This window comes from Tupaia chinensis, unplaced genomic scaffold, assembly GCF_000334495.1.
Source record: "Tupaia chinensis unplaced genomic scaffold, TupChi_1.0 Scaffold000046_3, whole genome shotgun sequence".
Lineage (NCBI taxonomy): Eukaryota > Metazoa > Chordata > Mammalia > Scandentia > Tupaiidae > Tupaia > Tupaia belangeri.
The window spans coordinates 5066839-5081765 of NW_006159504.1; the positions used below are offsets into that span (position 1 = coordinate 5066839).

General features: G+C 40.2%; 1 protein-coding gene and 1 pseudogene across 1 annotated transcript in view; one reads left to right on the forward strand and one right to left on the reverse strand.

Moving 5' to 3' along the window:
- Positions 1 to 8812, reverse strand: part of LOC102475442 (uncharacterized) — an 84972-nt gene extending 76160 nt beyond the window's left edge. Inside the window, exons 1-3 of the mRNA XM_027773871.1 lie at positions 8765 to 8812; positions 5006 to 5182; positions 1601 to 1813 (exon numbers count right to left, since the gene is read on the reverse strand). Of these exons, the coding sequence (XP_027629672.1) occupies positions 1601 to 1813; positions 5006 to 5182; positions 8765 to 8812 (438 nt within the window). The remainder of the gene's footprint in view (positions 1 to 1600; positions 1814 to 5005; positions 5183 to 8764) is intronic.
- A 443-nt stretch (positions 8813 to 9255) lies between these two features.
- Positions 9256 to 11217, forward strand: LOC102496460 (pumilio homolog 3 pseudogene; annotated as a pseudogene).
- The last annotated feature ends 3710 nt before the right edge of the window (positions 11218 to 14927 follow it).

Consider the following 14927-nt stretch of genomic DNA (forward strand, 5'->3'; position numbering starts at 1 on the left):
ATATATATATATATACTCTCTAAGAAATGATACTTGGGTTTGAATCTCCTATAATACATGATTGCCTGCCTCAGCTTCAAGTGCATGGGAAATCCCAAACCCAGCGTTTCCTCTGAGAAGCCCACGGGGTCGGGGTGGGGGAAGTGCAGGGTTCCCAGCCTTGTCACAAAGCACAGCAAGCTGGAATAGGTAGAGTGTTCTCCCACTGATTCACCTGCGACCCAATCGCTTGCCAGACAAGCTGTAGGCAAAGCTGGTGCTTGCAAAAATACCAAAGAGGAAAACTTGGTGCTTGAGCTTGGAATCCATGCTGCCGGCGTACCCTAACCCTAGTCTCCTCGCAGCGGTGAGCCCTTTCTCTCAATGCTGCTATTCGCAGTCCTCCACAAAGGAAACAGGAAGCAGGCTGACTTGGACAGAGTCTCAGTTCTAACACTCCCGGACTCTGAGCAAGTTACTAAACTAGGATTGCACTCACATTCTCTCTCTGAAAAATAGTTCCTCTGTGCTGAAATAATACTAACGTGTTTCCACCCACCTTCCAGCACTTGCCAGGTTATCTCATTTGAATGCCAGGGATTTAATTCCATTTTCTCAGCATAATCAGACAGAGCTGAGTTAACCCACAGCACAAGGGAGAAAGAGGAGAGGGAGGGGCAGGGGAAGGAAAGAAGGTATCTCTGAATTTATCCAAAAGATACAATTAAAACTAAATTATTTCAAACAAGGGTAGATGAAGAGAAGGCCAGCCCTATAGCACAATGGATAAGCACTGTGCACTGGGAGCCTGATCCTATATGGCCAACTATGGTGTGATTCCAGTCCCAGTGGCGTGAAAACTACACCAGGCACACGTGCATATGTGCCCCAAATCCTGATGACATGAAGAAATGCAGGAAGAAGAACTGCAGCATGAACAGATCCCATGGAGGCATGCTCTCTCTCTGTCTCTGTGGTGAACACACATGCCCTGTGAAGCAAAAACGAAGGCAGAATCGATGGAGAAAGTATTAATAGGAAAATGAAACCTGAAGTCCTTTAGTGCCTTTAGCCCACAGAAAATCATTAATTTAAAACTGTTACAGTAATTACCTTGCATGCCCCTCCTAAGGCTTAAAGAAGGATCCCTAATATTTAGAATTTAAAATTACTTCCTTAGTCAAAATGCAGGGTTTCCAATGGTGTAAATGTAGACCAAGAAAAGGTAAGGGAACTCACGAGCAGGGACTTCGCAGAGCATAGTTTGCAGACTAGCCTCAGCAGCGACAGCCTGAGACGGAGAACTGTAGACATTCAGATCCCAGCCCCAGTCTTTCTGCGTCAGAACCTGCTTTCTCACATAACTCGCAGGTGTCTGCATGCACATGATGTTCAGAAGCACTGCCTAGAAGGTCAGGAGTCCTCGCTGACCACATCAGGCACGCACCTGTCCTCCCCACTTATTAAAAGTACCATTCAAGAAAGATAGCACATACAACATGCAATTTTGAAAATGTTCATAGGTAAAATAAAAAATGAAGCACTCAGAAAGTGCTGTTCTCGAGTCTATGGCTGGCAAACGTCTTAAACATTTGTGGAGGGGAAAAAAACAGATGCTTACCGTTCCATCACAGCGACCATCCTTAATCCGCAGATACATCCCCACATTTTTCACACTTTCAAACATGCAAATCCCAGAGCTGATTTTATGCACTTTCCAGTAGGATTCTTCAGACTGTTTTCCAACTCCAGTGCAGCTTCCGTCAGGCTGGAGACACAGGGCCTGACACAGGCTTGTTGAGAGCAGAACCACTGCACTGTTGAGAAACACACCCTTCCGAGAAAAGGCAAAACAGAAAAGTAGTCAATAACAGGCTCCTGTGTCCTAGAGGGAAGTGGCTAAGGAGCCAGTCCTCTTACAGAGCTTACAGTGAGAGGATGTTCCTGGGAGCTTGGTAGCTGAAATAGAGTGAAAGAAAGAAAGAATTTGACAGTTATACAAAGCCAAAGAAGACTGACTTACACCAATGACTATTTATTGAGAGTGTAAGGGTCAACACTGGATGTTACGGAGATGTTTTAAAAAGATACAAACTGCGAGACCAGCGGATGGCATAATGGTTACGTCACTGGACTCCCACATTGTTGACAGCAATTCAAGTCCTGGTCTGGGAGGCTTAAAACCCAGGCCAGGCACATGTGCGTGAATGCCCAAAATCCCAAGAGGAGGACGGAGGACCAGGGATTGTAATGAGGCCATCGCCCCTGGGGGGTGATCTCTTGCTTTCTGTCTCTCTGTCTCTCTGGCGAGAATATTCGCCCTATAGCAAAAACCTAAAAAAAAAAAAAAAGTAGTGCATGTAATAAAAATTATTAAATTAAATCAATTTAAAATAGAGAAATAAACTGCAAATATTTCTCTTCAAGAATTTATGATCACTAGGAACAAATTAATAAAAAGCAGAATATTAAAAGTATGCTATGAATACTTGAATTATGGAATGTATTCTATGCATATTAGTTAAATGTATGCATGCAAGAATGAATGAAAAGTGATCAAATACAACTAAGGTATATTTAAATAAATCTTATATAATCACTAATTGAAAAGAAAGCTATATAAGCTCTTGAAAGCTAATTAGAAATACACCAATATTGTAGAGAAATGGGTAAAGACAACACAAATCACAAAAGATGAAATACAAATGTGAATAAACATCTGGAAAGGCAATACACACTGGTAGCCAAAAATGTAAGCTAAAAGTCGATGTTTATTCTTTTTAAAAATTCCCAAAGATTTTCTTTTCAAGAGCCATACCCAGGTCAGCTGGTGGCCAGGTGGTTAAGGAAGCTGGATCCCCCGAACCCTTGTGTGGTTTGCATCCTGGTCACAGTGATTTGCAGAACATGCTGGACACGTGTGCATGTGTGCCCAAAATCATGAGAGGGAGAAATGGAGACGGGATAGCCTTGTGACCATTCTCCATGAGGGTCTGCTTCCTCACTTTCCTCCCTCCCCCTCTCTCTCACTGAGTGCACATGCACTCAGGTAAATTAAGACAGGAAAGAAAGAGAGGAAAAAGTAAAGAGAAAAAGAGAAAGAAGGAAGGGAGAGGGAGAGAAGGAAGAAATGGAAAGAAAAGAAAGAAAAGAAAAGAAAAGAAAAGAAAAGAAAAGAAAAGAGAGAGGAGAGGAGAGGAGAGGAGAGGAGAGGAGAGGAGAGGAGAGGAGAGGAGAGGAGAGGAGAGGAGAGGAGAGGAGAGGAGAGGAGAGGAGAGGAGAGGAGAGGAGAGGAGAGGAGAGGAGGAAGGAAGGAAGGAAGGAAGGAAGGAGAGTGAAAGAAAGAAAGAAAGAGAGCGAGAGAGAGAGAGAAAAGAAAGAAAGGAAGAAAGAAAGAGAGAGAGAGAAAGAGAAAGGAGGGAAGGAGAGAGAAAGAAAGGAAAAAGAAAGGAGAGAGAAAGAAAAAGAAAAAAGAAAAGAGAAAAAGGAAGAAGGAAGGAAAGAAGGAAGGAGAAGAAAAGGAAGAAGGAAAAAAAGGAAGGAAGAGAAAGGGATCATACTCAACACTGAGAACAATGAGATGGGTATCCTGCACTGCTGATGAGGTTGGGTAGAAAGGAGTTGAATTTTCCCCAAAGTGGCTGGAGACTAAGATTGGCCACAGGATGGAGCCCCGACAAAGACTTAGACACTAGGGGTCAGACGGATTTCCCTGGCTGGCAATATTCTTTGCCTGTTGTCAACACCAATGCTAAGAAAAGCCACTCTGTCTTGACTCCGTGAGGGGAGGACTTCCAGCTGATTTTAATCTGAACCCTTTCTCTGTAATAAACTGCACAGCTTTCAGTATTAGGAGTTCTACTGAATTATCAAGCCTTGACAGCGCCATGGGGGCGGGGGGGGGCTCGACCTCTGCGTGGTGTCAGAAGTGAGGTCAGTAGTATAGTCTGTTTCTTTGAACTTCATAGTTGGCTTAACTTTCATGACAGTAAAAATTGGTACATTTCTGGAAAGAAATTTAGAAGTATGTTCCCAGGGTCTTGACCGTTTATACTCTGACCCTTAAACTTGATCTCTAATTTTCTAAGCTAAGAAAATAATAATAATAAATGTGGTAAAAGGGTATGTCAAAGTATATATTATAGTTTCACATGCAGAAGTGATCAAATAAAATGAGATGAAATGCTCAATAATAAAAATACACATAGATACATGTACGTGCATACTCATAATCTTTTTATTCAATTATTAGTAAACTATTAACCTTCAGCTTAACCTTAAACTAAAACGCATGCTATAGGTTAAATTATGTAGTTTTAGGAAAACTAATAATGTGAGAAAGTATGTATTATACAGTAAGTATAAAAAGCTTTAATGATAAATAGAATTCAGTTTGAATCATGACTCACAATTCACTAGTTATGTTACATTAGTCAAGATTATGAATTTCCCTGACATTTTTTCTTCATCTTTAAGTACAGATAACAATATCTGTCAGAATTTTAATGATGATTAGTCCTGTATGTGATAAAACTCCCAGGAAAGTGTTTGGCACAAAATAGGCAACCCCATAAGTGATAACTACTATATTAAAATAATAGTATTATTTTTTAATAAATTCACAAACACATACTATTAAGAAAAAAGCATAAAGTATTATAAAATAATCACATATATGTAATAGTCAAAGGATATAAATCCTAATGTTAAAAAGTTAAATATACACATTGATGTGGCTCCCAAATGTAACATTCTCCACATTTTTATTTAGAATGTGAAAACATTCAAAGTCTTAACCATCAACTTCAATTAGATAAAGTCTTAAACACCAACTTCAATTAGATATGGTCCCATCAGTTTTACTGGTGGTAAAACTGGTTTTCATTGCCATTCAAAGTCTGAGTAACAAGCACCAACGCCACCTAGTGGAGAGAGATCTGATTACAGCCTCATGACAATGGAAGAATCTGCTTTAACAGGGCAAAAGAAAGTGTTACTTAGCAATATAAACTGTCCTCCATTTTACCTTGACAAAAATCACAAATTCCTTCGAGAGGTCTGCATAACCTGCTGCTGATTCATCAGCTCTTTTGCCGTGGCGATCAAAAATAACTGTGTGGCCTGCAACCAGCGTGGACTCGAGAATGGCGCAGCGGTTGGGCTGATAGAGCACCCGTAGCTCAGTGGCAGCTCCACCACCAGCCTAAAACGAAAAGGGAAACAGAGCGACAACCACAAAACAAACCTGAACTACCAAGAGAAAAACGTAAAGTGTGTCGACATGACATGCACCCACAGGTCTACTTTACAAAATCCTTGCACTGCTTACAGTCCTGCTTTTGTAATTCAGTCCCTTTTATTCTCCAGTCTTATTTCCAGTGACCTAAGTCACGGACTTTTCTTCTCCTGGCTTCTCAGAATCTAAAGCAGAGTGTCTGGTAACAATAAAAATAACTCCAGGGGTAGGATAATTTAATGAGGTGCTAATATGTATTTTGTGATTGCGTAGTTTTATCTTCTTCATTTGTATCCTCCCAACTCAAGACTATTTGGGACTGAACACTGAACTGAACAGATTTTGTTCCTGTTTTGCTTTGAAAGAACGAAACAAACCGAGGAGGTTATGCTACAGGGAGGCATTCATGGTTCAGGCAGTGTGAGGTCCCACCCCGTCTCCCGTCAGTGACCCAGGGAAGTAGTGGGGCCTAAAGAGAAAGGACTCATTGGTGCCTTTGAGTAGCTGGACTCAAGACACTAACCCACCAACCTCGGTAAACTTTCAACATCCAAGTACAGCGGGGAAGCGACCAGGCTATTCACCTTCGAGAAACCACCTGACACACATGAGAACATCACAGTGGCTCACACAGACCATAGTTTCAAAAGCTGTCACCAGGTATTCCTGGCCTCACACCAGCTGAACTCCTATATGGAACAAGATGGCTTATCATAACTAATATAGGCTTTCCCACCAGCCTACTACAGCCTAGTGGGACAGGGGCTTAGAAGTAGATTCAATTTCACTTCAGAAACACAAGACGAATGGGATATGTTCTCATCCCTAGTTGAACTGAGTACTTGCATACCCTACATTCCTTTTCACCAAGCATGTACTATGACCAGGTCTCTGCAATCAGAATGTGCTCTGACGGACCAGCAGTTAGCGTAATGGCTGTGTCGCTGGACTCCCACGTAGTCAACCGTGGTTTGCGTCCCGGACCCGGTGGCTTAAAACTCACGCCGGGCGCATGTGCGTGTGTGCCCAGGATCCCGAGAGGAGAATGGAGGAGAAGGGATTGCGGCGTGGCCATCCCCCCTGGGGGGTGATTTCTCACTTTCTGTCTGTCTCTCTCTGTCTGTCTGGCGAGTGCACGCACCCTATAGCAAAAACCTCTCCAAAAAAAAAAAAATAGGAAGAAAAAAGAATACGCTCTGAAATACAGTGTAGGGCACCTTACTAATAATTCAGAGCAAAAGAGAATGGGCTTCATGGGAAAGGCCTGGCAGATTCATCGCTTGGTCTGAATTCCAGGCCTACACATGACATTAAGTTTCTTTTTTAATAATTACTTTTTTCCTTAAGGTAAATAACATGCTATGGTGACCAGCAGGTGGCATAATGGGTACGTCACTGGACTCCCACATAGTTGACCGTGGATTGAGTCTGAGACCTGGCAGCTTAAAACTCACACTGGGTGTGTGTGAACGTACGCCCAGAATCCAGAGAGGAAAATGGAGAAGGGGCTGTAGCATGGCCATTCCCCCTTTGGGGAGGGCTTCTCATTTTCTGTCTCTCTGACTCTCTCTGTTTCTCAAGCAAGCTCACACACCCCCATAGCAAAAATCTCTCTCTAAAAAATAAAAATAAAAAATAATGTGCTATGAGCTAAAATCATTATGCAATATAGTTTAATATTGTCTGAGAAAGCATGAATGTTGGAGTCGCCTTGCTTGTGTTCAATTTCTGCTTCCACACTTACTAGCTTGTGGCCCTCGCAACTAAATTCATCTATCCTTCATGTTGCTCTTCTGTTAAATAGGGATAAAAATGGACTCTCTCACAGGTAGGTTGAAGAATTATATATTATAATACATATTAAGCGCATAAAACAGAAAACTAAAATTACCCTACAGTCAGTTTTCAAAATAAATAACATGCATACATTTTAAAGACAATTTTATATATTAAAAGCTACTTTTAGACCTAGACTAAGCAACACAAAGCATAGTTAGAAAAAATGACTAATTACTAACAATATGGTCCCTAAAGGGGCCATTAGAAAATCTGTCTCCTTCTGAATGCTCATTAAAATTTTGAATATTGGGACCGGCAGGTGGAGTGGTGGTTAAGGACTAGACTCCAACATGGCCAACTACAGTTCGAGTGTCGGACATGGTGGCTTGCTTTCTCATTTTCCTTCTCTCTTGCTCCTTCTGTCTCTCTTTGGTCAAATTAAAAATAATAATGGGACCAGCAGGTGGTGTAGTTAAGGGCACTGGACTCCCAAATGGCCAACTGCAGTCCAAGTCTCAGACCTGGTGGCTAGCATTCTCACTTTCTCTCTTTCTCTGTGTCTCTCTCTGGTCAGATTAAAACTAATTAATTAAATAATTAATTAAAGTTAAAGAAAATAATTCTTTAAAAAATAATTGGTCAAATTAAAAATAATAATGGGACCAGCAGGTGGTGTAGTTAAGGGCACTGGACTCCCAAATGGCCAACTGCAGTCCAAGTCTCAGACCTGGTGGCTAGCATTCTCACTTTCTCTCTTTCTCTGTGTCTCTCTCTGGTCAGATTAAAACTAATTAATTAAATAATTAATTAAAGTTAAAGAAAATAATTCTTTTAAAAAATAATAATAATAATGATAATGATAAATAAAATTTTTCAAATTTTTGAACATTAAAGAGTCAGTATAATATATTTGTCTTAATTCTGATTTCTGAAATTCAGAGTCATCCATGCATCAGAATCTCAAACTTTAGTAAAGAAAATGCAAATCTAAGCCAAAGGAAAATATGATCTGATAATCTTATAAAAGTACCTTATGCAAAAATATGGTACATATAAGAGCAGTCTTTAAAAAGCTCATAGAAGGAACCAGCAGATGATATAGCGGTTACGACGCTGAACTCCCACTTGGCTGAAGGCAGTTCGAGTCTGGGACCCAGTGACTTCAAACTCACACTGGGTGCGTGTGCATGCATGCCCAAAATTCTGAGAGGAGAATGGAGGAGAAGGGACTGCGGCGTGACCATCCCCCCTGGGGGGTGATTTCTCGCTTTCTGTCTCTCACTGTCTCTCCAGTGAGTGCATGCACCCTACAGCAAAAAACTCTCTGAAAAAAAAGTTCATAGAAAATTCATTTTACAACAAAAACTACATATAGATTTGAACATTCTTTTAGAAGTTTTTCTGCCTTCTGGCCTATGTGTGCTTGCCTGAGAGAGAGACAGACAGATGCAGTGAGAGGGAAAGTGACAAATCACTCCCCAGTGGGATGGTCACGCTGCAATCCCTTCTTTTCCATTCTCCTCCTGGGATCTTGGGCAGGCATGTACACATGTCCTGTGTGATTTGCAAGCCATCAGATCCAGACTCAAACTGTGGTCAGCCACGTGGGAGTCCAGAGATGCAACCTCTATACTATCTGCTGGTCCCAGATTTCACTTTTTTGACCCAAAATAAACTCATGGTTTAACTTCATTTTTCCACAGACTTTTTGAAGTCCTTTAATAGCTATGACACAATTGCTATAAGGCAAAGAGAAAATTTACCACATACCATTCCAGTGACAAAGCCATTGTCAAGAGCAAGACAAAGAGGCTTCATTTCATGACTTTGGAAAATGCATATATTTCCTTTGTTGTAAATAACATCAAAGAGACCTGGAAAACATTTTTTAAGTATTAGCAAGTAGTTCCTGCTTTTAAAGTTATTTTTCTTATTTAGTCATATACTGAAACCTCCTAATAATACATTTTATAATAGCTCTCAATATTTTTGATTAATCAAAGATGAATATGCCTCTTACAGTATATTCTGCTTATTAAAATTCATGATATAATGCATATACTTTTTCTGCATATATATATTTGAATAAAATTATTGTAATAGGTGATTCCTTGAGCCATGACTTCATTTTCTAATGAGCTGCTGAAGTTCTCTCTCTGTGTTGTATGTATATGAGTGTGTCCATGTGTCTACACACATACATGTATGAGAGGACTGCAAAAAGTTCATGAAGGACTTCAACCCCATGTGTGCAAGTTGATATGATGGAAGTCAAAGTGAAAAAAAAAATAATAATAACAGGAAGGAATACAAAGGCATTGCAAGAAAAAAAGAGATTCCATAAAAACAGTGACTCTGGTTCTTCAAAGACATTCCCAAGGAAATTTAATAAGGCAGGTGGACCTAAAATCACACCAAAGAACTTTGAGAAAAGTGCCACAAAACCTGGGGAAAAGGTTGTAAAGCACTTCAAGAATAAGCAACAAAGGGACAAAGCACCTAAAAACAATTCCAACAGGCAAATAAATTCAACAAGAAGGGAAAATTCCAGTCAGACAAAGTGATGACTCAGCAGCCAAGAAACCCAAAAAGGATGATTTCAAAAAGAAGAAGAAGACCTGAAGCAGAGCAGGCAACTTAGTGATAAAACCAACTATGACACTGTCACTGGTCCAAGCAGCTCTGAGAGATCTTAAGAAGGAAAAGACGGTGACAAAGAAAAAGGAGTAAAGTTAATGAATGACTGACAGAAATTGATTCAAGGAAAAATTAAAACTATTGCATTTGCACACGATTCAACGGGGGTGATGCAGTGTTACATTCAGTATGGTGATGAAGAGCCGGGAAAACAGGCTTTTGAAGAACGGTGAGGTGATTTGGTTGAATTAAGTAAAGCCAAATACTCCAGAAATATTGTTAAGAAGTTTCTCACGTACGGGAGGAAACCACAGACTGCAGAGATAATCAGAAGTTGTGAAGGCCATGTGCGGAAGATGCTGCGACACGCAGAAGCGTCGGCCATCGTGGAGCACGCCTACAATGACAAAGCCATCCTGGAGCAGAGGAACGTGCTGACAGAGGAGCTCTACGAGGACACGCTTCGGCTTTACAAGTCAGCAGATCACCCAACTCTGGACAGCGTGTTAGAGGCAAAGCCTGAAAAATTAGAACTCATTATGGATGAAACGAAGCAGATTCTAACTCCAATGGTCCAGAAGGAAGCTGTGATTAAGCACTCCTTAGTGCATAAAGTATTCTTGGACTTTTTTACTTCTGCACCCCCAAAATTCAGATCAGAACTGATTGAAGCCATCGGTGAAGCAGTGGTATACCTGGTGCCCGCGCACACACACGAAGGCGCCAGAGTGGCCATCCACTGCCTGGAGGCATGGTACGCCCAAGGACAGGAAAGTAACTGTGAAAACAATGAAGACTTACGTAGAGACGGTGAGACGGTAGCTAATGGCCAGTATGCCCCTTTGGTTTTACTGGTGGCATTCAACTATATTGATGATACTAAGCTTGTGAAGCAGATAAGCATATCAGAAATGATCAGTTCTTCCACCTAACATAGTAGCTGACAAATATGGAAGGAAGGTCCTGTTATATCTCCTAAGCCCCAGAGATCCTGCACACACAGGCCGAGAAATCATTGGAGTTCTGCAGAAAGGGGACAGAAATGCACACAGTAAGAAAGACACAGAACTCCGCCGACACCAGCTGTTGGAATCCATTTCTCCAGCTTTGTTAAGCTACCTGCAAGGACATGCCCAAGACAAGGTGCTAGATAAGTCTGCCTGTGTATTGGCCGACATTCTGGGATCTGCCACCAGGGGCGTCCAGCCTGCCATGGACGCCATCGCCAGCTTGGCAGCAGCAGAACTGCACCCTGGAGGCAGGGACGGAGAGCTTCATGTTGCAGAACATCCTAATACTGAAGTGGTTAATAGAACAAGGTGGAAAAAAAAAAAAAAAAGATGAAAGAAAATGGAAGAGAACGTTGTTTTGCAAAAACATTTGTAGAGCATGTGGGTATGAAGAACCTGAAGTCCTGGACGAATATAAACCGAGGTGCCATTATTCTTTCTAGCCTTCTTCAGAGTCCTGACCAGGAAGTTGCAAACAAAGTCAAAGCTGGACTGAAAAGCCTGATTCCCACATTAGAAAGAAACAAAAATCCTAGCAAAGGAATAGAAATTCTGCTTGAAAAACTGACTGCATAGGTGGACACAATTAAGAACAAGAAGGAGGCGCCAGTAGGTGGTGCGGTGGTTAAGATAGTGGCCTTCCATATGACTGACCGTGGTTTGAGTCCCACACCCAGTGGGTTGAAAATCATGCCAGGCGCAAGTGCATGTGTGCACATATGCATGCATACCCAAAATCCTGAGAGGAGAGGGGAGGAGAGAGGATCTTGATGTGCTCACCCCCCTGCAGGGGGTGATTTCTCACTTTCTCTCTCTCTTTCTGCATCTCTTTCCTGTGAGTGCATGGGCTTTATGGCAAGAACCTAACAAAAAGAACAAGAAGGAATCAGTTTTCCTCTCTCTGTTCTTTTTCTTTCCCAGAGCAAAAAAGGAGTGGGGTCTACCTTTCTGGTAATCTGGGTGCTCTGTATATGTTTTCCTTGAATATGTTTAGATTCTTGTGTACAAATCTATTTATAAAGTTGTTTCTAAAATCTTTGTTTTTAAAGAAAAAGTTCACGAAAAAGTAGAATTAAAATACAACTTTGGGACCAGCATTTAGCGTAATGGCTACGTTGCTGCACTCCCACGTAGTCGACCGGGGTTTGAGCCCCAGACCCAGTGGCTTAAACCCACGCCAGGCACGTGTGCATGTGTGCTCAAGATCTCAAGAGGAGAACTGAGGAGAAGGGATTGCAGCATGGCCATCCCCCCTGTGGGGTGATTTCTCGCTTTCTGTCTCTGTGTCTCTCTCTGTCTGTCTTTCTGGCAAACGCACACACCCAACAGCAAAAACCTCTCAGAAAAAAAAAAAGGAAAAAAAATACAAATTTATCTTGGTACAAAAAGTTTTAAAATCCATGCATAATCTCTTCATAATACAAAGTTTCTGTGAACTTTTTGAAGACCCTCATGTACACACACTTATAATATGTAAATATATATTTACTTATAAGACATAGAATATACAATATGTAAGGTACATCATATAATGACCATAAAGTGGAATCATACCAACAAAGAGATTTTCCAAAATAGCCAGCTCTCCCTTGCTTACCAATGACAAAATAGCTAATTTTATATTATCTCAAAAAATTGTTAATAATTATTTTAATTAACTTTATTTATTTATATGAATTTGATAAGAGAGGGACAGAGTGAGAGAAAGAAAGTGAGAAGGAAGCCACTAGGTCGGGGACTCAAACTGCAGTCGGCCATGTGGGAGTCCAGCGCCCTCAACCACCTCATGACTTGCTGGCCCCAACTCAAACTTTTGAACCTTGTCAATATATACAAGTAAAGAAAGTTTATGGGAATTATTGGGTAATTTAGATTGCCCAAATTACAGTTTTTAACATAGAATTATATATTTAATTATTTACCTTACTGTTATATGTATATTTATATAGCATTAAGAAATATAATTGATAAATTCTACCTTTACATTTTTATCCTAATTAGCTATATGAACAAATAATTTTAGTTAAGAATGAGGCATGATATAGAGGTTAACTGCAGAAATACAGCTCTTAAGAGGATTTTACTATATATTTAAATGAACTTATTTTCATCTGAAGTCATACTTCCAAAACTGAAATACATGTGAAGTAGTTCAAAAAACAAATCCAGGGACCAGCAGTTAGTGTAATGGCTATGTCACTGGACTCCCATGTAGCCGACCATGGTACGAGTCCCGGACCCGGTGGCTTAAACTCACGCCGGGCACGTGTGCGTGTGTGCTCAAGATCCCGAGAGGAGAATGGAGAAGGGATTGCGGCATGACCATCCCCCCTGGGGGGATGATTTCTCGCTTTCTGTCTCTCTGTATCTCTCTGTCTTTCTGGTGAGCGCACACACCCTATAGCAAAAACCTCTCCAAAAAAAAAACTAATCCAAATGGGAAGCTTTCATCCTAATAAATCTCTAATTAATTTTTGTATACCTAATAAAAATGCACCTTAATGGTTAAAAATTCGAAATCTGCAGAGAATTAAGCCATGTCAATCAGCACTTACAGGTAATACTAGGGGTCGAGGTGTTATTGGAATTAGAAAAGAATCAAGAGGCAGGAATTCTGACTCTGAGCCTGCACTGACTCATTCAATATCCTTGAACAAATCACTTTGCATCTCTGTCTCAATTTTTCATCAATAACATCAATGCAAGAATCCTCAAAAGACTGTTTTTCAGATGACTCACTAATTGTGAGAACTAATGAGCTAATGACAGAAGAACCAAAAAATAGGGAATGTTACTGAAAACCAACAAAGAATAGTTTTCTTGGTTTAATTCAATCTACCATTTGCTCTACTGATTCATAAACACCAGACTATTAATCCATAAAACTATAAAGGCATATCCATTTTTCATTAAGGACCCAATAATCAAAGTAAATACATATACATATATATCACATATATATACAAATATATGTGATATATATGTGTGTATATATTACATATATACATATACATATGTATATATGTGTGATATGTGTGTATGTATCACATATATACATATACATATACATATATCACATATATGTATATATGTATATATGTGATATGTGTGTGTATATATGTATATATACATACACACACACACACACACACACACATATATATATATATATGATTACCAAGAATATCTAAGTTCTAGGAAGGAATAGCTATCTGATTGTTCATTTTTCTTTTCTTTTTCTTTTTCTTTTTTTTTTCTAGAGAGATTTTGCCATAAGGCACATGGGCTTGCCAGAAAAACAAAGAGAAATGAACAGTGAGAAATCACACCCCGGGGGGATAGCCATGCCACAATCCCTTCTCCTCCATTCTCTTCTCAGGATTTTGGGCATGCACGCACATGCACCCAGCATGAGTTTTAAGCCACCAGGTCCGGGACTCAAACCACGGTTAACTACATGCAAGTCCAGAAAAGTAACCATTACACTATCTGCTGGTCCCCTGATTGTTCATTGCTGTTAGTCCTCTGCCTAAGACTGACTTGTTTACAATAAACTGTTCATAATTATTTGTTGAATAAATGTACTCCTACTGCATAGAAAAAAATTAAGGGTCTCTATTTTGAGAAATTTAACCTAATGCAGAATGTCTTTAGACTTGGAAGCTTCACATAGCAAATTCTAATTAAAAATCTAATTAGAGACAGAATCTTTTCCAGATATGAGCAATTATTTTTAGTTAAGAATAAGGTCTGATGCAAAGGCTAACTGCAGAAATTCAGTAAAATTATAAGCAAGTCAGTGTGATAAATGGGATCTTAAGGAAATTAAAAATCTTCCCTAAGAAGAAAATTTTAAAAAAGAAATTGAGGAACTCTAAAATATCTCCATGGGGAGCCCACTCAGTGACCTAGTGGTAAAACACAATACTCTGTGGGAGCTCCCTGAGTACAGTGGGCACACTCATGCCCATGATTCAGGGCTGGCTGAAGCTGCCGGTGGTTTATGGCTTCAAGACCCTTTTGGGGTGCTCTCTCTCTCTCTGTTTATCTCTCTCATTCTCTCATGCTCACGGAAAAAAAAAAAAGAAACAAAGAAACAGTTTTTAATACTTCCATGGGCCTCTCCAGAGTTTGGAGAAAAAACATTACTATCATGTTAATTAAGGGACTACAATTAAGCTGAAAACAGGTCAACAAAGCCAATGGGATCATAAAGTTCCTGACCAATGCTAACATTCATTGCATCTAGTGACACTAATTTCACTAAAACAAACTGTGATTAGCCC